Source organism: Carassius carassius, chromosome 12 (assembly GCF_963082965.1).
Source record: "Carassius carassius chromosome 12, fCarCar2.1, whole genome shotgun sequence".
Classification (NCBI taxonomy): Eukaryota; Metazoa; Chordata; class Actinopteri; order Cypriniformes; family Cyprinidae; genus Carassius; species Carassius carassius.
In genome coordinates this window covers 1,337,372-1,362,407 of record NC_081766.1, presented here as the reverse complement: position 1 = coordinate 1,362,407, position 25,036 = coordinate 1,337,372, and the positions used below count along the sequence as shown (strand labels likewise).

General features: G+C 35.2%; 4 protein-coding genes across 5 annotated transcripts in view; 2 read left to right on the top strand and 2 right to left on the bottom strand.

Moving 5' to 3' along the window:
* nectin4b (nectin cell adhesion molecule 4b) overlaps positions 1–11,444 on the top strand; it is a 28,489-nt gene extending 17,045 nt beyond the window's left edge. Inside the window, exons 4-11 of the mRNA XM_059562957.1 lie at positions 459–737; positions 1,783–1,897; positions 5,774–5,925; positions 7,170–7,344; positions 7,416–7,491; positions 8,524–8,586; positions 9,158–9,346; positions 10,958–11,444. Coding sequence (XP_059418940.1) covers positions 459–737; positions 1,783–1,897; positions 5,774–5,925; positions 7,170–7,344; positions 7,416–7,491; positions 8,524–8,586; positions 9,158–9,346; positions 10,958–11,239 — 1,331 coding nt within the window. The 3' untranslated portion in view covers positions 11,240–11,444. The remainder of the gene's footprint in view (positions 1–458; positions 738–1,782; positions 1,898–5,773; positions 5,926–7,169; positions 7,345–7,415; positions 7,492–8,523; positions 8,587–9,157; positions 9,347–10,957) is intronic.
* A 2,879-nt stretch (positions 11,445–14,323) lies between these two features.
* On the bottom strand, positions 14,324–19,379 carry LOC132154098 (zinc finger protein 180). The gene is made up of 2 exons (XM_059562723.1): positions 19,065–19,379; positions 14,324–15,329 (listed from the first exon to the last, which is right to left on the bottom strand). The coding sequence occupies exons 1-2, from the start codon at positions 19,294–19,296 to the stop codon at positions 14,707–14,709; spliced, it is 855 nt and encodes a 284-aa protein (XP_059418706.1). The 5' UTR covers positions 19,297–19,379; the 3' UTR covers positions 14,324–14,706.
* Positions 19,380–20,054: 675 nt separating this feature from the next.
* On the bottom strand, positions 20,055–23,432 carry si:ch211-155e24.3 (uncharacterized protein LOC100150696 homolog). The gene is made up of 4 exons (XM_059562722.1): positions 23,036–23,432; positions 22,810–22,889; positions 21,043–21,127; positions 20,055–20,957 (listed from the first exon to the last, which is right to left on the bottom strand). Exons 1-4 carry the CDS (start codon positions 23,247–23,249, stop codon positions 20,302–20,304), a joined length of 1,035 nt encoding a protein of 344 aa, XP_059418705.1. The 5' UTR covers positions 23,250–23,432; the 3' UTR covers positions 20,055–20,301.
* A 1,486-nt stretch (positions 23,433–24,918) lies between these two features.
* Positions 24,919–25,036, top strand: part of si:dkeyp-68b7.12 (rho GTPase-activating protein 30) — a 19,293-nt gene continuing 19,175 nt past the window's right edge. For both annotated transcript variants that reach the window (XM_059562956.1, XM_059562954.1), the window contains exon 1: positions 24,919–25,036. This exon is cut by the window's right edge and continues 124 nt beyond it. The gene's annotated coding sequence lies outside the window, so the exon portion shown is untranslated.

Genomic DNA, 25,036 nt, shown 5'->3' with positions numbered 1-25,036 from the left:
TTTCTGATTTATGGAGTGATTAAAAAGAGAAATCAATAATCCCCTCTGTGGAAATCTTTAACTCTTATATGTCAGCCAAGTGTTCAAGAAAATGTATGCAAATGAGTGCATCTTTAACTAGTTAATGCATCTTTTACATATTTACACATAAAAACAATAAAAGACAATTGTCATAATGTACTGTGATTTATTGAATGGGGAAGTAAAGTGATTATATATTACTCTCTTGCCTTAAAATATGTAAGGGGGATAAGTTGTATTGTTTGGTGGAAGAATACTGGGTTAAATTAATATCATTAGTTTATTTGCTCTGTTTTATTCTGTGAAACCTTCCTACGTATATGGAATAACCGTTTTATAAAACCAATAAGTGCTTCTATTCTGTGTTCTAAAATGCCACTGTTTTCAGTGTTATTATGCTTTAACACAGTCCTTCATCTGTTTTTCTCCTTCACTAGTTTTGCCGATCTCGTCTCTGGATCCGGTGATCCTTGAGGAAGGCCAGTCGTTCCAAGCAGCTGCTTTCTGTCGTGCGGTTGGACACCCTCCGCCGCGTTTGTCCTGGGACACGGACGTTCCCGGGCAGTCTCAGAACCGTACTGGAGAGGATGGAGTCGTAACCTCACAGTTTTCCCTTCATCCGCTGCGCAGCATGAACAAACGGCGCTTGGACTGTCTGGTGTGGCATCCGGCTCTCGACGGCCCGCACAGAATCAGCAACGAACTCATCGTGCACTGTGAGTCATTCTTAAACCCATCTCCCAATAATAAACATTTTGCAGAATGTTCATGCTGCTTTTTTCTTTGTGTCACTATTATATTTTGTTAATATTTAAAATTATAGGCACAATATGTGCATTTTTTGTTTCCGAGAGCGTGCACAGCTCTCAACCCCACCTTCATACTACAGTGACGTTAATAAATCTTTAATATCTTAGCTCATCCATGAACATGATTTCTGCCCATGTCCCGTCCGATTGCATCGGCTTTGTGGGGATTAAGACGACAACTCCCATGATTCCACACTCAATCATGGTGCCATCAAACTACGCCTTTGTTTCTTTGTTTTGAATATGTGCTGCGAAAATTACATACTGTGCCTTTAAAGTTTATTTTTCTGTTTTCATTTTTAGTAAAAAAAAATTTAATTAAAGACAAATTCAATTTTTTATTTTAATGCTCATTTTATTTCAAGTAATTGAATTTTTTATGGTTTTAGTTATTTTTGTATCAGTAAAATACTGTTATAGCTTTTAATTGTTTGCATTATATTTCCTTTTTTATTGTAATCTTCGTTAAAGTTTTAGAATATTTTTTTCATATATCTCTATAGTTTTTATTTTATTATTTAAGTTTTAGTTATTTTAGTACATCAAGTAAAACTAAATGAAAGCAAGAAATGTTTCCTCGGGCTCAAGCTGAATTAATTTTATATATATATATATATATTTTTTTTTTTTTTCAATTAATGTTCATCTTATTTCAAGATAATAATGATGAAGTGTTATGTTAGTAGTTGTAGTAGTTTTAATTAATAATTTGAATTAGTTTGTATTTTTCTACTTTTATTAATTTTTTAAAGGTTTTAGTAATATTGTTTTTATTTAATTTTTTTAGTGTCTACGAGTTTTTTTCCCCGCTCCAGTAGTTTATTTAGTAGAGTAAATTCATCTACATAAAAATATTTTTTTTTTACATTTTATTTCAGGTGATACAAATCTTTTTTAGATTTCTAGTAGTTAATGATAATGTCGTTGATGTGAGCCTGTGTTTGTGCTTCAGATCCTCCTGATGCACTGATTGCTGATTCTGGTTCCTGGAGAATCGGACACTCAGGATCTGAGCTCAGATGTGTGGTTAAAGGAAACCCATTGCCTCAAAACATCACGTGGAGCAGGTAACACCGTTTCACAGAGCACAGGAAGATTGAGTCTGACTGAAAAAATGTGGTCGCAACACAAATAAAATCTGTTAATAGACTTCTGCTTATTTAAGCCAAGGAGCTAATTATATCAATAGTTCTCTTGTTAATTATACCCCATCAAGAACTTTTAAGATCTTCCAAAACAGGTTTACTAGAGCTTCCTAGTTCTATAAGAAAAAGTAAAAATTGTGATGCAGCCTTCGTAAATTATGTTCCTAAATTGCTGAAAACATTACTTTCAGATATTAGGGAAGCTAGCACAATCAGTATTTGGTTTTTTTGTCTGTTTTATTAAATGTGCTGTGTATTGTTTTAGATATGTTGTATACATATTGTAAGCTTGATGGATTTGTTTTATTGGATGTAATGTTGTTGTTTATTTAACGGTTTATTCTTGATTATGTAAAGCACTTTGAGTCACATTTTATGTTTGAAAGATGCTATATAAATAAATGTGTTATTTTTATTATTATAAATGGAAATGATTTCATCAAACTCATCTCTAGGGAAAACAGTGGGGTAAATATGCCTTAGTATTTGGTATTTAATATTTATCTTTACTATTTCAGTATTACTATATATTTTACTATTTAGTATTTTTACAATTTACCTTTTATAGTAATAGTATTTAGTTTACATTAATAATTCATATTTATTTTTACTATTTTTAGTATTCATGTTTAAAGTTTGTTTTAATGTTTATTTTTTACTATTTTAGTAGAAGTATTTATTTTAGTATGTTGTATTTATTTTTGCTATTTTAATATTTTAGTAATAGAATTATATATTTAATTATTTATTATTATTATTGTTTTTTTTTTTACTGTTTTAGTATTAGTGTTTATTTTAGTATTTCCAATTTATTATTTTACAAATTTTATTGAAATTATTTAGTATTTAGGATATTTTTAGCTATATATCACCCAGTCTTGACTAACTTCTGAATATTACCGCAGCCAGTGAGATCAGCGGTTGTGATTTTGGCAAATACTCTCATGTTTGTGTCATATGCATCAGACGGTCAGTCTGTAGGTGTAACTGTAAACACCAGGGCCCGTATTCATAAAGATCCTAAGAATTCTCTCAGAAAACTCTTAATTTAGCTTAAAAGCTTTTACGTGGGAGTCTTATCTTAAGAGCGATTCGGGACCGATCTGAGAGCAACTCTGAGTAAGGAAAAGACAAAAACTTTCATCTTAGTGAGGAGGCGGGGTTGACCCCGTTGCTATGTATGACACAATCTTTTGAAGACTGTGATTGGTTGGTTGTCCAAGAAGGAAAAAAAGAGTGATTTTAAGTATAGTGTGTATTCTAATTCTCTCTCTCACACACACACACACACACACACACACACACACACACATTATATGTGTGCATATAAATCCTTTTTTTATTTACCATGCTTTTAATTTCCTATAAGGTATTTGATTGGCTTAGAATGATAAAAATTGTTCCACAAGGGACAAGAAGCAGACATGGGAGCATATAGCACAAACTATTAACGGTTCATTCCCCCTGCTTGTGCGCACCTAAAGCCTGCTATTTTCATAAATGCAGTTTTTTTTGAGCCTGAAAGATGGGAATGTCCAGTGGAAACGAAATGAACTGCGACACAATAAGATGTTCTTAAAGTGCTGTAATTGTTTGTGTGATCACTCTGCTTACAGAAGGTTGTGACAGACCCAAATCATCACTGTTGCATTTTCCTAGTTGCCAAATATCGTAATGTAGTGATTACTTTAATTTCTGGCGCTATGGCATTTCTGTGCTGTGTCGGAGATGTTAGCACGTCTCTAATAAGACCAGTCACAAACATGATCCCTGCATGATCTAATCTATAGCGTCTTATTAACTCACTGTCATCCACTGTCTGCAACACATTTCTTCTGCCTCTTTGTCTTTCTGCCATTTTCTCCTCTGCTAAAGAAACTCTTAAGCCTCTTAAAAGTCCTCGTCTGTGCTCCTAACAAGTTTGACCTTAAGACCTCTTTTAAGGGTTAAGATGCTTTCTGAATTACTTTTTTCTTTACTAGGATTTTTCTTTAATTTTAAGAGTAAACGTCCACATTTCTAAGAATTTTCTGAGAATTTTGTCACTAGGAGCTACTTTTTGCATTAAGATTCTTTATGAATAGGGGCCCAGCCCTGCTTATTATTTGATTACGCTGCTGTCTGCCAGATCACCCACCACCTTTATTTAAACTCCGCACGCTTTAGTTGCATAAACGAGTGTCAAATTGAACTAGCGACATTGCAAAAATCCCTACAAAAACACTAGTTTTCCACCCCTTCTCTCATTGTGTTTCTCTTTATTTAGCACAATCACAAAGGCCTCTGAACTGCAGCGATGCATATTCACTTGCTCCTTTCAGGATAACATAAAAGCTTCAGTGTCTCATTGCAACCTGAGCGCAAAGAGCCAAAAAGGGCGCTTTTCATGCACAGGACAGGAAAGAAAAAGAACGAGAGAGAGAAAAAGAGCAGGATGCTAAATGATGAGGGTGGGGTGTATCGAGACACAAGCTAAGCCCTAAATAACCCTCCTGCCCTGTAATGATTGTTTTAACCGGCACAGAAACACAGGCTTCGTACTGGATTAAAAATGCAGCGCATCAACTGCAATTAACGACATTTATGCATCGTCATGCATGCTTCTGCAGACATGAAGGAGTCCTCAGATCATGCATGTTGGTGCTTTATTAAGGTTGCATGCATACAGTTGCTGAGGAGGTGTTTTCATTCAGGTAGTACTGGAGAATGGACTGGTAACAGGCTGCAGGAGTCACATGATACTCGGATGATAATTACAGTGAAGGTCCGAAACCTGAGATGCGTTTAATGTGGTGTTTGGTGTCGCTGCAGTCGTGTGATGTTGTGGGGTATCGGCCGGAGGAATGCTGTGTGTGTGTGTGTGTGTGTCCTGATTCACACCTGTCTGAGGGGTTAAAGCCACCTACCGCAGATTAAAGACCGATACTGATGGAGGAAGTCTCATGCACAATTAAATTGAAGCACAAGGATTGCAAATGCAGTCTTTCAAAAAGAAAGTGTGTTTGTTTTGCTTTTCCAGAACAAATATCTGAACATTCTTAAATCACGATTTAGATGCAAAGGAATATGCATAAGTTATTAAGTCTTGTTTTTGAAAAAAAAAACATTATTTACTGCATTTATTTGATCAAAGTAAAAATTGTGAAATATTATTGTAATTTAAAATATCTTTTTTTCTGTGTGAATATATAATAAACTGTAATTTATTTCTGTGATGCTCCGCTGTATTTTCAGCATCATTCCTCCAGTCTTCAGTGTCACATGATCTTCAGAAGTTCAAAAGTTTGTGGTAAATAAGAAATGAATACTTTTATACATGAAAGATGCATTCAATTAATCAGATGTGACAGTAAAGACATTTATAACGTCACAAAAGATTTTTATTTCAAATAAATGCTAAAATTGCATTCATCTGTGAATCCTGAAAAATAAAATGCATCACAGTTTCCACAAAAATATTAATGTTATCAACATTGATAATAATCAGAAATGTTTCTTGAGCGGTAAATCATCATATCATTCTGATTTCTGAAGATCATGTGACACTGAAGACTGGAGGAATGATGCTGAAAATACAGCGGAGCATCACAGAAATAAATTACAGTTTAACAGATTCACACAGAAAACAGATATTTTAAATAATAAAAATATTTCCAAATATACTCCAAAGAACGTTTGTGGTGCCATCCATTGAACTCACTTAATGAACAGTACAGATAATTGCATCCACTAACGTTTGTCTCTCTCTCTCTCTCTCTCTCTGTGTGTGTGTGTGTGTGTGTGTGTGTGTGTGTTCAGGAAGGCCGGTCGTCTGCCAGCAGGAGTGTTGGTTCAGGAGGACAGACTGGTGTTTGTTCGGCCTCTGAACGTGACGGATGAAGGAGTGTACATCTGCCAGACCGCTAACAGCGTGGGAATCGCTAAAGCCGAGTTTAAAGTGGAGATCGGAAGTAGGTATTCAATCTACTAACGATACAAATGACACAAGACCCGATCGTCACACTGACCGATGAACACAACCACATGGGTTTTCCCACTAAACCTCTCTCACAGATTTCCTTCTGTGGGAGTTGAATCATGTTAATGTACATTACAGAATCAATGCTCGGATTTATTTATACGCTCTTCAGACTCATTCTGGAAAAACCCTGTTTAAGAGATTTGTTTTCATTTTATACAGAAATTAAAACCGAGAATAAAATTTATTTATTTAATATTTAATTGTAATATTTTTTGTAAATAATTGTAAATATCTTTTAATAATTAAATACTATTTTTATATTTATATTAAATAAAATTTATATTTATTTATTTAAATAAATAAATAAATAATATATAGACTTTATTTATTTATTTATATAGCACTGCATAAATACAACTAAGTTGCCCTGAACTGCATAAATACAACAAAGTGCTTTACAAGGTAAACAAAGAAGATTCTACATCAAGATAATAATAATAATTAACATATATATTTTTTAAATGCCCTAGAGAATATAGGATTTAAAAAAATTATATTATATAAATATATATATATATCCTAGATTTGTATTAGCATCACTGATATGATATCATCACTTACTGATATCACTGTGCTTCAGCTCGAAGTGAAGTTTATAAATGTAGGTAAAGATAGCAGTACCAGCATCAGCTCTATTGGTGGCAGCAGAAAATGTGCTTAAAATAACCAAGATGATGTTTGATTCTGGAAACATTTCTGTGTTCGTGGCCCGTCTCTACATTTTCTCAGGGGGTTTTTCTATCGGTTATTACCACATGACTTCCTCATAATGTTTTGCAGAATCGTTTAAATTTAGATCTTAATCATAGTCCACAGTGACTCAGAAACCAATTGAAACACCACCATTCAATGAAAAAAAAAAAACACGATATCAATTTACTCAGCGTTTGTCTACTTTTGTGATTCTGTTGCCCCCATGTGGTGATTAAATAAAATTTATTTTATTTAACATTTTAATATTTTTCTTTTTACTTTATTTTATTTTTGTAAATAATAATTTAACCCTTTTTTATTAAATTAAAGACATTACAGGTGAATAGGCAAAATATTGTTACTAATATCATCCACACAATGTTGTATGAGCGAGCATGAAATATGAACAAACCTTCAGAACATAGTGCAGAATAAAACAGTGAAGTTTTGTCAGAAGCCGTTTTTGTTGTCTATTTCCAGAGCATGCATCTGGGTTTGCACACACTGTGAGAAGCCCATCAGAGAGACTCCTCATCGTCATAGGGACGTCTGTCGCCGGGGTTTTAATCATCTTTGTAGTGATCTCCATCATTTTCGTCAACTGTCACCTTAGACGCAAGAACAGGAAGCTGAAGCGAGTGCTCAGCGTCAGAACGTGAGTATGTGACCTTAGACATGCATCCAGAGGAAATCTCTCAGTGCAACATGAGTGTGTTTGTGTCTCAGGGAGGAGATGATCAGTCTGTCACGACAGGTTTCCATGAGGAGACTCAACTCCATCAACGGGGATCCCAGGACAGCGGTACGCCTCCACAGAAACATCTGAGACACAGTTTTCATATTCTCATCACTGCTGTAATTCCTGCGATTCACCACAAAATTAAACGAAAGGAATAAGAAATTATATTGTACACAAAAAACATTTTGCATTGTTGCATTTTTATGAACATGTAGAAAACTTAGTTTATTAGTATTTATTTGTCGCTTCTTTATTTCCTGTGGTTCACCACAAAATCAAAAGAAAGAAATAAGTAATTATATTCTTCATTAATAGCTTCATAATTAAGAAAACTCATATCATTAGAATAATACAAGTATTTCCATATTAGTTAGTTTATTCTCCTGCCTTCAATTTACGCTCGTTTCATTTAAAAAAGCCTTTGCATTAGTGTTTTTTTACATTTTTATTTTATTAGAATCATCTTTAGAAATAATAACAAATAACAAAAAACTCAAAAGTACGATTGTACTTTATTGTCATAAATATTATATAATTAAAAACGTGCGTATATTCTGAATACCATGATGCAAATAATCAGTATTTCTATATTATTTAGTGTTTATTATCCTGACTTTAGTTTATGCAGATTTTAATTGTAAAAATATGTATAACTATATAAAAATAATAAATCCTCAAAAGTAAAGGAATACATTAGTGGATCGAAAATGTTCTTAGTTGTCATGAAAATAATGTCGCAATACGAACAAATTGTCCTAAGAATTGGGTTTTTTATGTTTTCATGAAATTCTGAATTCTTTCTTAAACTATAATTATGAAATGTGAGCTTAAGCTATAAAAACTATAGTTATATTAAAACTAAAGCACTATTAAAAACATTATAGTTAAATTAAGCTTAAACTATCAAATGTGTGCTAGTTCTGTAAATGCTGTGCTTTCACTGGAAGTGTGTTACTGAAACATGATTTTTGTTGTTACAAACTGAAGCACAGTTGAATTCTGATTTACTTGGAATAGAGCTGCTTTTTGAAGTCATGTGATGCATCATACTCTACCTCCTCTGTGTGTGTGTGTGTGTGTGTGTGTTGTCTGCAGCTGGAGGAGGGTTCACTGATTCAGATGGACAGTGCGATGAAGGGCAGTGTTTTATCAGTGGAGGTGAGTTTGCTTCACACCAGCGTGAGTGTGTGTGAGGGAGTGTGTGAGTGAGTTTGTGAGAATGTGTGAGCGTGTGTGTGTGAACATGTGAGTGAGAGTGTGTGAGTGAGAGTGTGAGAATTTGTGTGTGTGAGTGTGCAAGAGAATGTGTGAGCGTGTGAGACTGCGAGTGTGAGAATCTGTGAGCGTGCGAGGGTGCGAGTGTGAGCATTTAAGTGTGAGTGAGTGAGTGAGTGCGTGTGTGTGTGTGAGTGAGTTTGTGAAAATGTGAGAGTGTGACTGAGTATGCACTCGCATATGTGTATGCACTGTATGGAGATGTATGTGTGCGAGAGAGTGTGTGTGTGTGTGTGTGTGCGTAAGAGTTTGTGAGAATGTGAGTGTGTCTGTCAGAGTGAGTGTGTGTGCTTGAGTGAGAGATGATGTGCATGCGAGAGTGCGAGTATGAATGTGAGTGTTCGAGTGCATATGTGTATGTGTGCGAGAGAGTGTGTGAGTGTGTTAGTGTGTGCGTGTGTGTGAGTGAGAGTGAGACCCTCAGCAGAATAAACACGTCTGCGTCTCTCTGTAGGATCGTTCAGCTCTGAGTGACGTGAGAGGCAGACGTGGAGACGTACAGTTGGACAGTCTGGGACGTCCTGCCATCTACACAACACACCGGCCGGAGCGATCCAGCAAGGCCTTGAGAGAGAGTGAGGAGGAGAGAAATGAGCGCAGACAGAGAGTCGAGTCCTACGTTAAATCCAGCAATATGTCACTGGTGAGTGTGTGTATGACATCAAACTTAATCCATTTCACTTCTTAATGCGTGAAATGACCGTTTGAACTGATTCACATCGATTGAATCAAAAAATCAAACTGTCTTTTGACAATTTTAGAGCACTCTCAAACTTACGATTTAAGTGACAAGGATAACAAAACTGATCTAATGATGCTTTTTAGATAACTGAACCCAGTAAAGCCTGACTTAACCGACAGAAAACTCTTTAAATAGATCAGTATATTGAAGCTTTAGACACAATATAAAAACAAAAAACATATAAGAAAAGTTTGCATGTCTTTTGTTTTTTATCATATGTGATGCATCAGGATTTTAAAACTCCTACAGTGATATACCGTATTTTCCGGAATATTTGTATAACTTTTTTTCATAGTTTGGCTGGTCCTGCAACTTATAGTCAGGTGCGACTTCTTTATCAAAATTAATTTGACATGAGCCGAGAGAAATGAACCGAGAGAAAACATTACCGTCTCCAGCAAAGAGAGGGCGCTCTATGCTGCTCACTGCTCCTGTAGTCTACCACTGAAGACATAGAGCGCCCTCTCGCGGCTGGAGACGGTAATGTTTTCTCTTGGTTCTAAATAAATGCGACTTATAGTCCAGTGCGACTTGTATGTTTTTTTCCTCGTCATGACGTATTTTTAGACTGATGTGACTTATACTCGGGTGCGACTTATAGTCCGAAAAATACGTTCAGAAAAATCCAACAATGCACAAAAATGTATATTTAATATTCATATGTCACTTCTGTAATTCCTGTCATTTGTCACAAAATCAGAAAAAAATAAGAAATTATATGCATTAAAATAATTAAGTTTTTTTTTTAAAATTGTGACATTATTTTCATGATTTTAAAAGAAAAACTACTCATATCGCATTACCATAATGCAAATAAATCAGTAAAGTATTTACATATGGGTTTGTGTTTATTCTTCTGCTTTTAATTTATGCTCATTTAATTAAAAAAATCTAGAATCTATTAGTTTATTTTTTGATGAGAATCAACTTTCAAGATAATAATTAATAACCAAAAATTAAGTTTGTTTTTAATTGTCAAAAAATATACTTTTTTTTATATTCATATATATATTTTTTATATTTGTATATACAGTACAGACCAAAAGTTTGGACACACCTTCTCATTCAAAGAGTTTTCTTTATTTTCATGACTATGAACATTGTAGATTCACACTGAAGGCATCAAAACTATGAATTAACACATGTGGAATTATATACATAACAAAAAAGTGTGAAACAACTGAAAATGTCATATTGTTCATGAAAATAAAGAAAACTGTTTGTATGAGAAGGTGTGTCCAAACTTTTGGTCTGTACTGTATATATATGTTGTATCATAATGAAGTTGTGGAGGGAAAATGTTGAAAAAATCATGAAAATAATGTGACAATACTAAAGAAATTGTAAGAATAAAGAGGAAAAAACTGCTGTTTTATTCAGAGACCCAAAGATATGCAATTTGGTGCAGATACTGATATTTATAACCACAAAGTGAGGAAATTTTGATTGTATTAAAAGGTTCTTCAAGCCTTTGGCTGTAAGCAGATCTCAGATGACGTGTTTCTCTTCCAGGATTCAGGGCTTCACCGGGATCAGAGTTCTCCTCCTCCGTCCATGAGCTCGGGTCTGACTGTAGATGCCATCGGTGAAGGATGGAAGCGCAGCTCTCGCCGAGAGATTCACCGAGACATGCAGCGAGAGCGACTTCCTGAAGAAGAAGAGGAAAGCTCTGCTGTGAACTCCTATAAGCTATCCGAGGCTGTTTCCAACTACTTCCAGTGCAGCAACGGAGGACTGACGCCGAGGGCAAACTCCAACGGCATCATCATACACTCGCAAAGATCCGCCATCTGATCAACACTCGATCCTTCCTGCAGCTCAAGCGTTGTGCTGATCGTCGTCGCTGCATGCAGCTTGATTATCTGTAAACTCTTAAAGAGACAGTGTACAAAATTACCATTTACTTTCTCAAACCGGCATGGTTTACTTCTGTAGAAGCGTTTGCGAAGCATTAACGCTCAAAACAGTTGTGCATATCACTCGTGCACAATAGCGCAAATCTGCTGTAGACTTGATGATCTTCCTTCTGCAAAGCACTCGAATGCATCACAATCATTGGAGATGTTCAGTGTCGCGGATGGCAAACCTGGACATTTGGATAAGATTTGAGGAAACCCTTTACAAAAAGATTTCCTTTAGTTCATGCATTAGCTAATGTGAGCTAACAATAAAAAAATAAAAATAAAAAAAATATAGCTAACAGTAAAAAAAAAAAAAAAAAAAAAAAAATATATATATATATATATATATATATATATATATATATATATATATATAGGTTGCTCATTGTTATAGCTAAAAACCATGAAAAATTAAAAATACATTAATTTTTATATACATTTTATTTTAAGGCTGCAAGGTTACAAAGGCTGAGTTTCTAATTTTCACTAAGCTTAAGTACTAAAACGAACAAAACAATGTATTACAACTATATAGATATTAAAAAAAAAAAAAAAAAATGACAAAAACACTTCAAAATTACTAAAGCCATAAAATATTGATTACTTGAAATAAACATTATCTGAGATAAAATATATAAAAAAAACTTATACCAGTGCAACTTTTCTTTTTTTTTTTAAATTAATTTAAAGTACCACAATGACTAAAGCTAAAAATAAAAACTTGTATAAATATATTTTTACAAAATTAATAAAAGTACTTAAACTAAAATTTGACAATAAAATCTAATTACAAATAACAATGCAATAAACCATTTGATTAAAAAAATAAAATAAAATGCAGTACATGTTGAAATGTAACATTACAATGAAGTGTTGTTCATTGTTAGTTATTAATGTAAACAAATGTTTGATCTGCTTCCATCATAGAGACAAGATTATATACACATTCTTCAGATTTTCTCCTTTTTTGTGTTTTTAATGGCTGGAAGAAACACATACGGGTTTGGAACGACATGAAAGTTGATTAAATGAACGATTTGTAGTATTTAAGTTTGAACTGTTCCTTTAAGCAGACGATCAGCGCAGTAACTCTGAGCAGATGTGATGGTGAACTGAGCTCACGAGAGGATGATGGACTCTTTCTACTGAGCCAAGTCTTGCTGATCATAACTTGTTCCTGGTTTAGACACGGTCTACATCTGCAGAACTCAGCAAAAACTCTGATGATCACCAGTGTCATTATGATGGTACTTTGATTATATTTTCTCTTATTATTTTTTATAATTAATTTGACAAGCACATATCAGACTTTCATTTTTTGTTTGAATGGGCACCTTTTAAAAACCATAAACTGATTTATTCCATATTAATCTTTCATTATGCTAAATATTCCGAGAGATTTTATAAGGTGTTTATATTTATATGATGACAGAATCGGTCAAGAGTTTGAAATTTAGATTTTTAAAAAAAATGTTTTTGAAGAAGTCTCACCAAGGCTGCATTTATTAGATTTGAAAATACAGTTAAAATAGTGAAATATTATAATTTAAAAATAAATATTTTCTGTGTGAATCTGTGTTAAAGTGTAATGTATTTCTGTGATGCTCCGCTGTATTTTCAGCATCATTCCTCCAGTCTTCAGTGCCACATGATCTTCAGAAATCAGAATAATATGATGATTTACTGGATTTATTTGATAAAAAATACATTAAAAATTTTTAAATATTATTAGAATTTAAAATATCTGTTTTCTATATGAAAACATTTTAAACTTTAATTTATTTCTGTGATGCTCCGCTGTATTTTCAGCATCATTCCTCCAGTCTTCAGTGTCACATGATCTTCAGAAATCAGAATAATATGATGATTTACTGCTCGAGACACATTTCTGATTATTATCAGTGTTGAACACAGTTGTGCTGCACAATATTTTTAAGGAAACTGTGATGCATTTTATTTTTCAAGTTTCACAGATGAATAGAAAGTTCAAAAGAACTTTTTCTTTTTTTTATAGATTTTAATGTACCCTTGATGAATAAGTATATATTTTTTTTAATATTTATTTTTAACATTAGGGGTTTCTACAAAAATACAGTGCAGAGCACGACTGTTTTAAACACTGATAACAATCAGAAATGTTTCTCGAGCAGTAAATCAGCATATTATTATGATTTCTGAATATCATTATGCAGCATTAATATGCTAAAAATACAGCGGAGCATCACAGAAATAAATTATATTTTAACAGAGATTCACATAGAAAATATTTTTATAAAATTATAATAATATTTCACTATTTTTACTGTATTTTTTATCAAATAGATGCACCTTCGTGAGCAGTAATAAGATAAATTAATATAAAGGGTTAACCTGATTAACAGGTTACTTTCTACAATCTACCAAACACAAGCTGTTTGTCCAGTGACATTATTTACTGTACAAAACTCCAACACTGTATTTTTTCTCCAACAACTGTACATTTTTGTGACTGCTCTTGAGTTTGTGTAAATGAGCTGTTGGTGACTAGTAGTTGTTCTTTACTCAACTAACTAGTGTTTACATCTAGATCTGAACTAGATCAGTGTGTTTTCTGTCAAAGAAGGGAAGCTGACTGATCTGTGAATAGATTTAATAAATGTTAACATGAGATGAGATGCTCTTCAGTGGCGTGTTCGTATGTTTTCACCCAGAATCTGCAGATAATGATAGTTTGGGTCAATAAATGCTGTAAACTAGAGGTTAAAGTGAACACCAACACGATTACATTCCCTCCTGTTCATTTCCAGATATAATAATCACACTCAAAACGTTTGCACAGAACAGTTTACATGACCGATTTATTCAAACATACATATATAACAAACAGTAATTTAGCTCCTTCTAGTGTTTTATAGCTACCTAATGAATGTGAACCGTTAATAACATTCCCGAGGTAAATGCAAGGTTAAGTTAATCTCGATCCAGTGATTACATGAGACATGAATCTGTATTTTCCAACATAGCTTTTGATGTTCGTTCATGTTTATTTTGTGCTGTAACTTGTAATAAAGCAGAAGAGACTGGCTCTCTGATCATTAATTGTTTGTATTTTGTGATAAAACGCACGGGATTTAAAAGCTGAGACTTTCTAATCAGAAGTAACAAAGCACACATCTCTTTGGAGGAATGTTAACGAATAATGTTCTGTGAAGGGAGAAATATGGCAACCTGGTTTAAAACCCGGTTATTATTGCTTTAATCTGGACACAAGAAACATTTGCATCATGCAAGTTGCTGTCTGACACGCTTTAGATCGACTCTGATCATCTGTTGCTTCTTAACACTCGGCTGATATATCAGTATATCGGTGCATCCAGTTTTTCACGTGCGCGTGCGCGTCTTGTGGTGGATCTTCTGGTGCGTGCGCAGGTTGCTCTGCTGGGAGAAGTTTTTTCCGCAGGTTGCGCAGTGGTAGGGTTTCTCTCCGGTGTGAATGCGCTGGTGCATCTGCAGGTGACTGAAGCGATCGAAGCTCTTCCCGCAGAACGAACAGATGAACCACTTCTCATGCACCGTTTCTCTCCGGTGCGCCGCCGTCGCGAACGCGCGTCCTTCTGCGCAGCTGCGGCTCAGATTCTCATCTCGGATGAAATCTGGTTCGGTTCTGTCGGTGCACGAGTTCTGGTTTAGGGATTCAAAGTTGAGATTGTTTAAGGTTTGTCCAGAAGCGACGGAGGAGCCGCTTTCTGCAGATGCGAGTGGGCATGCGTCTGTGTCTGCAGTCATCTGCGGATCTATGATTTCAGACGGAAAGCTCTGCTTCATCTCCACCTCCAGCAGTCCACCAAAGTCTTCCTCGCTTTGAGGAGCGTCCTCTCTGTCTGCGCAGATGATGTGTGTGTGTGTTTCTCCACAGGAATGATGCTGTGGATCAGTGTGTGTCTGGTTGGAGTCTAGACTCGTAGCGTGATGAAGATGAGAAGCAGGTTTCTGAACGAGACGTGCTGCAGATAAACCAGAAATCACACTGAAATCATTAACTAGGCTACACAGAACCGCTGAACTTACCCTTTGAACTGTATTCTTGGAAGCAACCTTTAATTTATTTAAATGTTAGTTTTTGATTTATATTTCATTCATAATAATTGTATCTTACAATGTACATTACATTAGCTATATATATATATGCATACAATGTACAAATATGTAATAACAATGTAATAATAATGCATTATATTTCAGCATTTTCTCAGCAATATTTCAGCATTTCAAATATACACATACACATACACATTTATTTTAATTTTTGAAATGCTAAAAGACAAACAACATTAATTCAAAAATAAAAATGGAAAAAAGTTTGAGTCTAAGATGGACTAATTTTCTACACTCTCTCCCACTCTTTGTCTCTCTCTCTCTCTCTCTCTCTCTCACACACACACACACACACACACACACACACTTATAAAGTCAGTAAGACTGATTACCTGATTAGCTCAGTTCTTTAGTTAGTCAAACTAGTTCTTAAGACATAACATATGTCTTAGTAGCTATGTTTCTGCACCTGGCCCCAGTTTAGTAAATTTACACAGAAGTTAACAGAAGTCTTGATTATGTTAAATATTTTTCAGTTTGATAAAGAATTTTTTTTTTGTAATAATTAACCAAAACATGGTTGTTACTAGAAAAGGTTTTTCCATTGACTATTCTTTGTTTTTTACAACATGTCTGTGCACAAATAAAGAAATCGCAAAATGATATTTAAGAATGATCTTAATTACATTAATATTTAATTAAATATTATTTTTTCAATAAAAACAGTGTCTGAGAAACTGAAGGAAATCCTCCCATTGTAGAAATCTTTAGATAGTTTGATTGCTTTATTGATACAAATCAGGAGTTTCACATAAAGGATTTTTTGTGAAGTGTAATTTCATTGGCAAATCATCCTGTAGCAGAAAACCAGCTCAAATCCCCATATAATCTGAACTCTTTTCGTATGGGTGATGCTGGTTTCTGCATACAGTATTGATCAGTGCAGCCATGATGAGTGACTAACATTCATCAGCTGTGATATACGCAGTATGAAGTATGTACTATGCCGTGCGTTGTATTCAGTATGTAGTATGCAGTGCGTTGTATTCAGTATTCAGTATGTAATATGCAGTGTGTTGTATTCAATATGCAGGGTGTAGTATGCAGTGCGTTGTATTCAGTATGTAATATGCAGTGTGTTGTATTCAGTATGTAATATGCAGTGTGTTGTATTCAATATGCAGGGTGTAGTATGCGGTGTGTTGTATTCAGTATGCAGGGTGTAGTATGCAGTGCGTTGTATTCAGTATGTAATATGCAGTGTGTTGTATTCAGTATGTAATATGCAGTGTGTTGTATTCGGAATGCAGTGTGTTGTATTCAATATGCAGTGTGTTGTATTCAGTATGCAGTATACAGTGTGTTGTATTCAGAATGCAGTGTGTTGTATTCAATATGCAGGGTGTTGTATGCAGTGCGTTGTATTCAGTATGTAATATGCAGTGTGTTGTATTCAGTATGTGATATGCAGTGTGTTGTATTCAATATGCAGGGTGTAGTATGCAGTGCGTTGTATTCAGTATGTAATATGCATTGTGTTGTATTCAGTATTCAGTATGTAATATGCAGTGTGTTGTATTCAATATGCAGGGTGTAGTATGCGGTGTGTTGTATTCAGTATGCAGTATACAGTGTGTTGTATTCGGAATGCAGTATGTTGTATTCAATATGCAGTATACAGTGTGTTGTATTCGGAATGCAGTATGTTGTATTCAATATGCAGTATACAGTGTGTTGTATTCAGAATGCAGTGTGTTGTATTCAATATGCAGGGTGTTGTATTCAGTATTCAGTATGTAATATGCAGTGTGTTGTATTCAATATGCAGGGTGTAGTATGCAGTATGTTGTATTCAGTATGTAATATGCAGTGTGTTGTATTCAATATGCAGGGTGTTGTATGCAGTGCGTTGTATTCAGTATGTAATATGCAGTGTGTTGTATTCAGTATGTAATATGCAGTGTGTTGTATTCAATATGCAGGGTGTAGTATGCGGTGTGTTGTATTCAGTATGCAGGGTGTAGTATGCAGTGCGTTGTATTCAGTATGTAATATGCAGTGTGTTGTATTCAGTATGTAATATGCAGTGCGTTGTATTCGGAATGCAGTGTGTTGTATTCAATATGCAGTGTGTTGTATTCAGTATGCAGTATACAGTGTGTTGTATTCAGAATGCAGTGTGTTGTATTCAATATGCAGGGTGTTGTATGCAGTGTGTTGTATTCAGTATGTAATATGCAGTGTGTTGTATTCAGTATGTAATATGCAGTGTGTTGTATTCAATATGCAGGGTGTAGTATGCAGTGCGTTGTATTCAGTATGTAATATGCATTGTGTTGTATTCAGTATTCAGTATGTAATATGCAGTGTGTTGTATTCAATATGCAGGGTGTAGTATGCGGTGTGTTGTATTCAGTATGCAGTATACAGTGTGTTGTATTCGGAATGCAGTATGTTGTATTCAATATGCAGTATACAGTGTGTTGTATTCGGAATGCAGTATGTTGTATTCAATATGCAGTATACAGTGTGTTGTATTCAGAATGCAGTGTGTTGTATTCAATATGCAGGGTGTTGTATTCAGTATTCAGTATGTAATATGCAGTGTGTTGTATTCAATATGCAGGGTGTAGTATGCAGTATGTTGTATTCAGTATGTAATATGCAGTGTGTTGTATTCAATATGCAGGGTGTTGTATGCAGTGCGTTGTATTCAGTATGTAATATGCAGTGTGTTGTATTCAGTATTCAGTATGTAATATGCAGTGTGTTGTATTCAATATGCAGGGTGTAGTATGCAGTGCGTTGTATTCAGTATGTAATATGCAGTGTGTTGTATTCAGTATTCAGTATGTAATATGCAGTGTGTTGTATTCAGTATTCAGTATGTAATATGCAGTGTGTTGTATTCAATATGCAGGGTGTAGTATGCGGTGTGTTGTATTCTGTATGCAGTATACAGTGTGTTGTATTCGGAATGCAGTGTGTTGTATTCAATATGCAGGGTGTTGTATTCAGTATGCAGTATACAGTGTGTTGTATTCAGAATGCAGTGTGTTGTATTCAATATGCAGGGTGTAGTATGCAGTATGTTGTATTTAGTATGTAATATGCAGTGTGTTGTATTCAGAATGCAGTATGTTGTATTCAGTATGTAATATGCAGTGTGTTGTATTCAGAATGCAGTGTGTTGTATTCAATATGCAGGGTGTAGTATGCAGTGTATTGTTTTCAGTATGCAGTGTGTTGTATTCAATATGTAATATGCAGTGTGTTGTATTCAGTATGCAGTATACAGTGTGTTGTATTCAGAATGCAGTATACAGTGTGTTGTATTCAATATGCAGGGTGTAGTTTGCAGTGTGTTGTATTCAGTATGTAATATGCAGTGTGTTGTATTCAGTATGCAGTATACAGTGTGTTGTATTCAGAATGCAGTGTGTTGTATTCAGTATGCAGTGTGTAGTGCTGTATTCAGTATGCAGTGTGTAGTGCTGTATTCAGTATGCAGTGTGTTGTATTCAGTATGCAGTGTGTAGTATGTTGTATTCAGTATGCAGTATTCAGTATGCAGTGTACTGTATTCTGTATGTAGAATGCAGTGTGTTGTATTCAGTATGCAGTATGTAGTATGCAGTCTGTACCCGTGCTGCTGGCAGCGGTGACGCGCTGTAAGCCGCTCTCGAGCGCCGTGACTCTGCTCTTCATCGCGTCGATCTGCGCGTCTCTCTGATGGATCTGCACCCGCATCAGCATCAGCGCATCCTCGTGCAGCTGCAGGATCTCCGACACTGCGGCCTCCAGCACGCGCTTCAGTCTGCTCTCAAACACGGCGCTGCTGCTCGCCATCTTCACTTCCGGACGCGTCCAGACCATCGCGCTCTCACTGTACCTTCAGAAGCCGCGGACGAAAACACTTCCGGCTTCAGCAGCAGCGACCGTAAACACCGCAAGAGAAGAGCAGCAGCAAAGAGTGCAATTACAATATAATACAAAATTGACTGGTCCTCAAAATCTAAAAAAAGAAAATAATGACCGACCAATCAAACTGATGGTAGCCTAATTATTTTCCTTTCTATATATAACTATTATAAATTATTTCATTATAATTAATTAGGTACATGATATGTTCTACGAGTGCCAAAAAGTAAAACAATTGATTCAAAAATAAGATAAATAATTATAATATATTTATACAATTATTTAGTTATAATTAATTATATTTCAGAATTATAATTATATTTAATTAGTTTTAATATGTGACATTTAAGGTTCAATATATGTTCTAGAACTGTCAAATACAGTAAAACAATTCAAAAATAATATTTAATATATTTCAGTCGTTTATATATTTTTTATATTTAATGTTGAAGATCAATATTAATTAAAAAAAAGTTCTTTTAATTTTGCTTCAATGTTTCATTTAATTTAGTTTTATAATACATTTTATTTTAATTAATTATTTATAATACTTCTATAATAATTGATACATCTGGGTATTCATAATAAATTAGTTGGAATTATTTGGAATGTTGAAGGTCAGACGCATGGCATTATGTTCTAGAAGTGCCAAAAAACAATATCAATTCGAAACCAAAAAAGGAAAAATAAAAAGTTGTCATTTTTTAAAGTTATTTAATTGAACACGTCAGTTGTTTTCATATTAAATGTTTTTTTTTCCCCAATTTACTAGATGATACCGAACTGTAACATGATTTATTCAATCATGCAGACAAATCATAAATTAACACAGAAAACACATCAATCGATACAATCTGAAATCAAAATATGAACATACAATTTGAAAGAGCATTTAAAAACAGCAAAAAAGAAGTCCCTCTGTGTGTTTTACAGTGGATGAGCTGCTGTGTTGTGCTGTTGTCAGCTGTGACCCCACGCGCTCGAGTGAGTCCTCTGGTGAGACTTCAGACTGGAGCGCTGCGTGAAGCGTTTCCCGCACTGACCGCACTGGTACGGCTTCTCTCCGCTGTGCACCACGGCGTGCCGGATCAGATTGCAGTGTTTGGTGAAGCTGCGTCCGCACTGAGCGCAGGCGAAGGGCTTCTCGCCCGTGTGACTGCGCAGATGCTCCTTCAGCTGCCCGAAGCGACTGAAGCTCTTCTCACAGTACGAGCAGCTGAAGCGCTTCTCCGCGTCTGCACTTGAGCGCCAGTGAGTCCGGAGCCGGCGAGCCAATGCTTGACCCGAGTCCAATCTTGCACCTGTCTCTCCATCATCTGCATTGATCAGTACAGGCTCGTAAAGCTCCATCTGTGTCTCCACGGGATCCAGACACATGTTTCTGGACGGTTCTGTGTTTGTCCACAGCTGAGCGAACCTCAGGTGACCTCTCGGCTCCTCATCGTCCTTCTCAGCTTTAACCTGGAGTCCCGGTCCACTCCGAAGCTCCGTGGACGTCTGGGAATGTGTGCAGTGTGTGTTTGGGATCTCTGAAGCTCCTTCTAACAGTGGTTTATGGTTCTCCTGAGCTTGGATCTGTTGGATGTTCTGCTGCTCGGGATCGAAGGGACGATTCTCTGTGGGTTAAAGCAGAGAGTTAAACACTCTTGAGCAGACTTTTAAAGAGAGTAGCGATTCCTCTGGGATCAGATGTTATGATACCTGCAGCAGCGCTGCTGGATTCTTGTTCCTGTCGCTCTTGTTTAATCACTAAAGCTCCGGTTCCCTCGTCCAGCGGAGAGACAGACTACAAACACACCAGAAGACATCAAGTGTTTCAATTCACCATTAAACACAAGAACGGTTTATCAATGACGGAATACACCACTGGTATTATAGTTAACCAAAACTATATAAAAAAAGCTTTAGTTACCAAAAAAAAAACTATATATAAGCAGTCTCAAGTCTCTGGGGTATATTTGTAGCAATAGCCAAAAATACATTGTATGGGTCACAATTATAATTTTTCTTTGATGGCAAAAATCATTAGGATATTAAAGTGTAACTAAACCCCTGCTCAGAGCCTGACTCCACCCACTGACAATATTTGAAAAATGCTGAAAAGTGGGCAGATCACTGCGGAGATAGAGGGGACGAACCTAGGGCGGGGCTGAGCGAGTGCGGCGTGCACCTGAGTCTGCTGGAAAACTATGCAGTCCAGCAGTGCTGTCACAACCAGCAACACACCTCCGTACCATCCTGACCACTGTACTAAATACAGATAAATCTACGCTAACTTGAAGATATAAATAACGCTATAATTGATATGCTAAATAGATGATATAATAGTCTATCCTGATCGTTTTCAATACTCGCAATTCCAGCTCCTGACTCACTACAGTGATTTTGACGGAACAAGATGGTTTTATACTGACAAGGGCGTGGTAGCTCGTACCAAGGGGCGTGGTGGGCTGGAAACTGCTGACGTCACCTGCCACCGCTTACGTCACTTGCCACCGCAACATCCAATAGGAAAAATCAACTGCAGTAGCCACCGTTCAACCTGAAGAGGGCAGCACTCACACGTTTTTACACCATATATTGTAGAATTAAAACACTTTATACTCAAATGTCAAAAAAGTTACTCGAATCAATGAACAGCACTAATAAAGCCCCATTCTTATAGATCATTAACTAAAAAAAGTTGGTTTAGGGTTTAGTTACTCTTTAAGTAAAGATCATGTTCCATGAAGATATATATATATATATATATTTTTTTTTTTGCACCCTCAGATTCTAGATTTTCAAATAGTTGTATCTCAGCAAAATATTGTCCTATCATAACAAACCACACATCAATGGAAAGATTATATATATATATATATATATATATATATATTTATTTATATATAATGAAAACAAGTAGATAGAATCGAAAGAGTTGAGTAAAAGAGAATCGAAAGAGAATTGACTTTTTCAGCATTTTCAACTTGATGATCTAAAAAAAAAAAAAAACTATATCTGCTTATTTAAAAATAATAATCAAACTAATAAAATTGACAAAAAAAGGAGAATAACTAAACTTTAACTGCAAAAACATTACTAAAAATAATAATATCTCAAAAAATGACTAAAACAAAACTCACATCTACTGAATTTCCACAACGTTCTCAGTCATTTATGATAACAGGATAAGGATTTCTAAAAGCTTATTTTTAGATACAATAATTAAACCAAATAGCATTCTATGCATTTTATATTTAAAAAAGGTTTTATGTTAAACTGTCTATAATAATAAAGATAATACAAAACATTTTTAAACATATTTAAAAATAAAAAATTATATTATTAAAAAAATAATCTTTTAAAAACTATCTATAGATATATTTCTTCTGAGCTTTTGTCGCTCAGTGTCTTGAGATGATGATGATTTACAAGCGTCCTGATGTCTCCAGGTCAGATATCATCAGAAAGAGTTTGTGTTTTCACCTGATCTGGATTCTGATCTGGATTCTGCTCCTGATCTCTGATCGCAGACACATCGGAGTCTCTCTGAGTCCTGAACCACACTGAAACACATTACATTATCACATTAGATGCAGATCTTCAGTCCTTACCATAGATCATGTCATTGTTATGGTCTTATGGATGCTATTCTTTCTAGTACATAACAGTACTATAGTGGTTCTGTGTGTGGGCAATGATGACCTCTGACCTCTCCTCCTGCCCCGCCCTCTGACCCTCCTCAGCTCGCCGTCCAGAAGCACGCACTTCCTCTTGAGGGCATCGATGTCCCTTCGGCTGCGGGTCAGCTCCAGTCTGATGACCGCGCAGCTCTCGTCCACGCGCCGGCTGATTTCCGCTTCCGCCGCTTTGGCCACGAGCTCCATGAAGGACACGAGCTGCGCCTGGAACGAGCAGTACGACATGATCTCTAATCAAAACACGTGGCTTTATACATTAACAACGTCCAGGACCGAATGTGCTTCGAAAATACACCCTTAATAACTAGATCGCCGCGTCCAGCGGTTTAAAAACCCACAAATTTCTTCAGAAACCGAGTAAACGGACACAATGAGAGCGAGAATGACAGGACTATGACAGAGTGGGCGGGGTTTAGCGGTCGGGAAATAATTATCTCTTATTTTTATTATTATTATTACTCTTTTTATTTTAATTGCTTGTTTCATCACGTCTACCTGTTTTAAATATATAAATTTCCTAAAAAACAAACAAATGACAGAGTGGGCGGGGTTTAGCGGCCGGGAAATAATTATCTTATTATATTTTATTTTATTAATATTATTATTATTACTCTTTTTTTATTTTAATTGCGTGTTTCATCACGTATAACTGTTTTAAATAAATAAGTTTCCTAAAAAAAACAAAAAAACGAATAAACTGAAAGAATGACAGGACGATTACAGAGTGGGCGGGGTTTAGCGGCCAGGAAACAATTATCTTTTTTTTTAATCATTCATTTTTTATTTTATTTTAATTGCGTATTTCATCACGTCTGTTTGATATATACATTTCCTCAAAAAAACCGAGTAAACAGACAGGATGAACGCGAGAATGAAATGACGATGTTAGAATGGGCGGGGTTTAGCGACCGGGAAATAATTATATATTTTTTTAAATCACTCTTTTTTTTCTTTTGCGTATTTCATCACGTCTTACTGTTTTAAATATATATATATTTTTTTTTCAAAGAAACCAAATAAACTAATAGAATGACAGCGAGAATGACAGGAAGGTGACAGAAATGCTGTTTAGCGACCAGAAGAAAAAGAAAATATATATTTTTTTTATTAATTTATTTTTGTTTCCAAATGTATATTAGTTTGTAAGCTGTCAGTGGTGTCATTATATAGCCCAGGTGTAAATATTATGCACTGAAAATATCAAATCCCAGTCTTTGACTTTAACATATATATGTATACGTTCTAATGTACAAATATCTTCAATGAAAGATATATTCAAATATCTTCATAATTGAATGCAACTGAAAGGAGGATCTGCGTTCTGGGCCGCGAAGCGCCTCCTGGCGGGAAACAGCAGAAATGCGTCGCTTCCGGTCACGATACCGTAAATATACTAGATTAATAACCAATAATATGTCTCTCGGTGGCATATATATATATATATATATATATATATATATATATATATATATATATATATATATATGTGTGTGTGTGTGTGTGTGTGTGTGTGTGTGTGTGTGTGTGTGTGTGTGTTTTAAAGTACTGTTGGGTTTTTGGACATACATTTTTTGGTCGGTTTGGTGTTTTCTTATTTAGCAATTTTTATTTACCAATTATTATTAAAAAAAATTATATATATATATATTTACCATGTTTGGACAATGCTGTTTTGAGAAGAACCCTGGAATACCGTGAAAATACCATGGTAAGTGAATAATCACCTTGTTCTGCTCCAGCTTATGCATTAACATAGTTCATTCACTTGTATGCTATGCATATTATTGCCTATGACAAATTGCATGTGATTTTCCACATTTGCAACATGCTTTTGATAAAAATGCATAGTCAAACTAATCATAGTTATATTAAATTACTGTGGTGCTTTTCACAGTTTTGTGTCCTGATGTCCTTCTGTCTTTTCCATATCTAGGTTTGGGGAATAACATAGGCCTGATGCTTCTTATATGAAGCAGTCACACAGATGGATGAACGCAGCGCTCAAGATAAAG

What these genes read in the sequence shown, in the direction of transcription:
- LOC132154098 (XM_059562723.1), bottom strand. Translation starts at nt 19,296, where the DNA reads ATGGTCTGGACGCGTCCGGAAGTGAAGATGGCGAGCAGCAGCGCCGTG. An exon ending in CACCGCTGCCAGCAGCACGG is followed by an intron (nt 15,330 to 19,064) that starts GTACAGACTGCA and finishes GTTTATCTGCAG; the next exon opens with CACGTCTCGTTCAGAAACCT.
- si:ch211-155e24.3 (XM_059562722.1), bottom strand. Translation starts at nt 23,249, where the DNA reads ATGTCGTACTGCTCGTTCCAGGCGCAGCTCGTGTCCTTCATGGAGCTC. An exon ending in AGGGCGGGGCAGGAGGAGAG is followed by an intron (nt 22,890 to 23,035) that starts GTCAGAGGTCAT and finishes AATGTGTTTCAG; the next exon opens with TGTGGTTCAGGACTCAGAGA. An exon ending in ATCCAGCAGCGCTGCTGCAG is followed by an intron (nt 20,958 to 21,042) that starts GTATCATAACAT and finishes TTTAACCCACAG; the next exon opens with AGAATCGTCCCTTCGATCCC.